Consider the following 1655-nt stretch of genomic DNA (forward strand, 5'->3'; position numbering starts at 1 on the left):
GGTTCAGGAAATCCCCGCGGTCTCGCCGCCGCGCGGAGAGGGAGCGAAGGAGGCCCGGGACCCCCTTCACTCTTCTCTGGAGCTGAGAAGACTCCCAGGCGGGGGCGCCTACAGCTCAGTTGAACTTGCGGAGGTGAAGGCCGGCTCACATCCCCGCGCTCTAGCTGCTCACCGCTCTCCGTTCTTTTGCGCAGCTAGAACGATTAGAGGTAACACTCAGAAGTCAAGAGACGGACGGGGGGCTGGGGGAAAAGGGGTCCTCAGATCTAGCGGGGAGACAGCGGGGTGCCTCTTTCTCGGTTTTTTTCCCACTTGGCCTTGGGATCCGGGACTGTGCCCGGTAACCGACCCCGGCTTACCCTTCGCTCTTACCCCGCCGCAGGATGGCGCCTCATCCCTCGGGCGCGCCCGCTGTCCAAGTGACCCACGGGCTGGGGCGGCCCTTCCCCGGAGCCTCAGACTGCGAAGTGACCTGCGCCGCGTCCGCCCCGCCCAGCCCCACGCGCACACCCCTGGACTGTGTCGAGGCGGAAGGGGGAGGCTGCCGAGAGGCCCCGAAGAGACTCCGAGCGCGGCGCGGGGGGCGCAGCCGGCCCAAGAGCGAGTTGGCGCTGAGCAAGCAACGACGGAGTCGGCGCAAGAAGGCCAACGACCGTGAGCGCAATCGAATGCACAACCTCAACTCGGCGCTGGACGCGCTGCGCGGCGTCCTGCCCACCTTCCCCGACGACGCGAAGCTCACCAAGATCGAGACGCTGCGCTTTGCCCACAACTACATCTGGGCGCTGACTCAGACGCTGCGCATAGCGGACCACAGCTTCTACGGGCCGGAGCCGCCGGCGCCCGCCTACGGGGAGCTGGGCAGCCCAGACGGCGGCTCCGCGGGGGACTGGGGCTCCCTCTACTCCCCGGTCTCCCAGGCTGGCAGCCTGAGCCCGGCCGCCTCGTTAGAGGAGCGCCCCAGCCCGCGCGGGGCCGCCTCCCCTGCCTACCCGCGCCCGGCTGCTCCGGCTTTCGCAGACTTTCTGTGAAGGGACCAGTCGGTCACTGGGCGCGGGTGCTGGGAGAGAGGGAGGGAGCCGGAGCCGTCTCCGGTGGGCGGTGGCTGCGGCCCTCAAGAGCACTCGTTCCTCCTGCCTCTTGCTGGCTAACCCCTACCCCGCCCAGGCACCCGAGGGGGCGGCAGGCTGAATGCGACCCCCAGGCCCTCCGTGCCTCGCCAACTCACGCAGCCCTTGCCGCGGTCCGTGCGAAGTGGGCGTTGCAAGTTGTGCACATTTAGGTGCCCTCCCTGCTGCCACCCCCAAAATCTCGTTCAAAGAGGAGAACGGTAGCACTATTCGGCCAGAGACGCCCGCCATCTCTGGTCCCCGTACCCTCACTCGAGTCTGTCTGCCTGTCGGTCTGTCTCTTACCACCCCTCCCCCAGTGTGATTTAAACCAGGGTCGGGTCTCTCAGCCTTGCTCCCCTTGCCCCGCTCCAGAGACGCCGCCTCTCTTCTCTGCTCCCCAGCAAGCCCGGGATTCCAGGGCGCTCCACTCTGCCTTAATTCTCGAAGGCGATCCTCGGCCTTCTCATCGTGCACTTTTCGGAGCCGTTGGCCTCCCGGGGGTGGAAGACGAGGCTGTGGACCGGGAAAGCGCTAGCCAGGCGC

At 67.4% G+C, this 1655-nt stretch overlaps 1 protein-coding gene across 1 annotated transcript; it reads left to right on the forward strand.

Moving 5' to 3' along the window:
• The first annotated feature begins 380 nt into the window (after nucleotides 1–380).
• NEUROG3 (neurogenin 3) lies at nucleotides 381–1056 on the forward strand. Its single transcript, XM_012658793.1, has one exon. It carries the CDS (start codon nucleotides 384–386, stop codon nucleotides 1029–1031), a length of 648 nt encoding a protein of 215 aa, XP_012514247.1. The 5' UTR covers nucleotides 381–383; the 3' UTR covers nucleotides 1032–1056.
• The last annotated feature ends 599 nt before the right edge of the window (nucleotides 1057–1655 follow it).

The sequence above is a fragment of the Propithecus coquereli genome, unplaced genomic scaffold (assembly GCF_000956105.1).
Source record: "Propithecus coquereli isolate 6110/MARCELLA unplaced genomic scaffold, Pcoq_1.0 Scaffold117, whole genome shotgun sequence".
Classification (NCBI taxonomy): Eukaryota; Metazoa; Chordata; class Mammalia; order Primates; family Indriidae; genus Propithecus; species Propithecus coquereli.

Excerpts from the sequence above, each read along its gene's own strand:
- NEUROG3 (XM_012658793.1), top strand. The coding sequence starts at position 384 with ATGGCGCCTCATCCCTCGGGCGCGCCCGCTGTCCAAGTGACCCACGGG.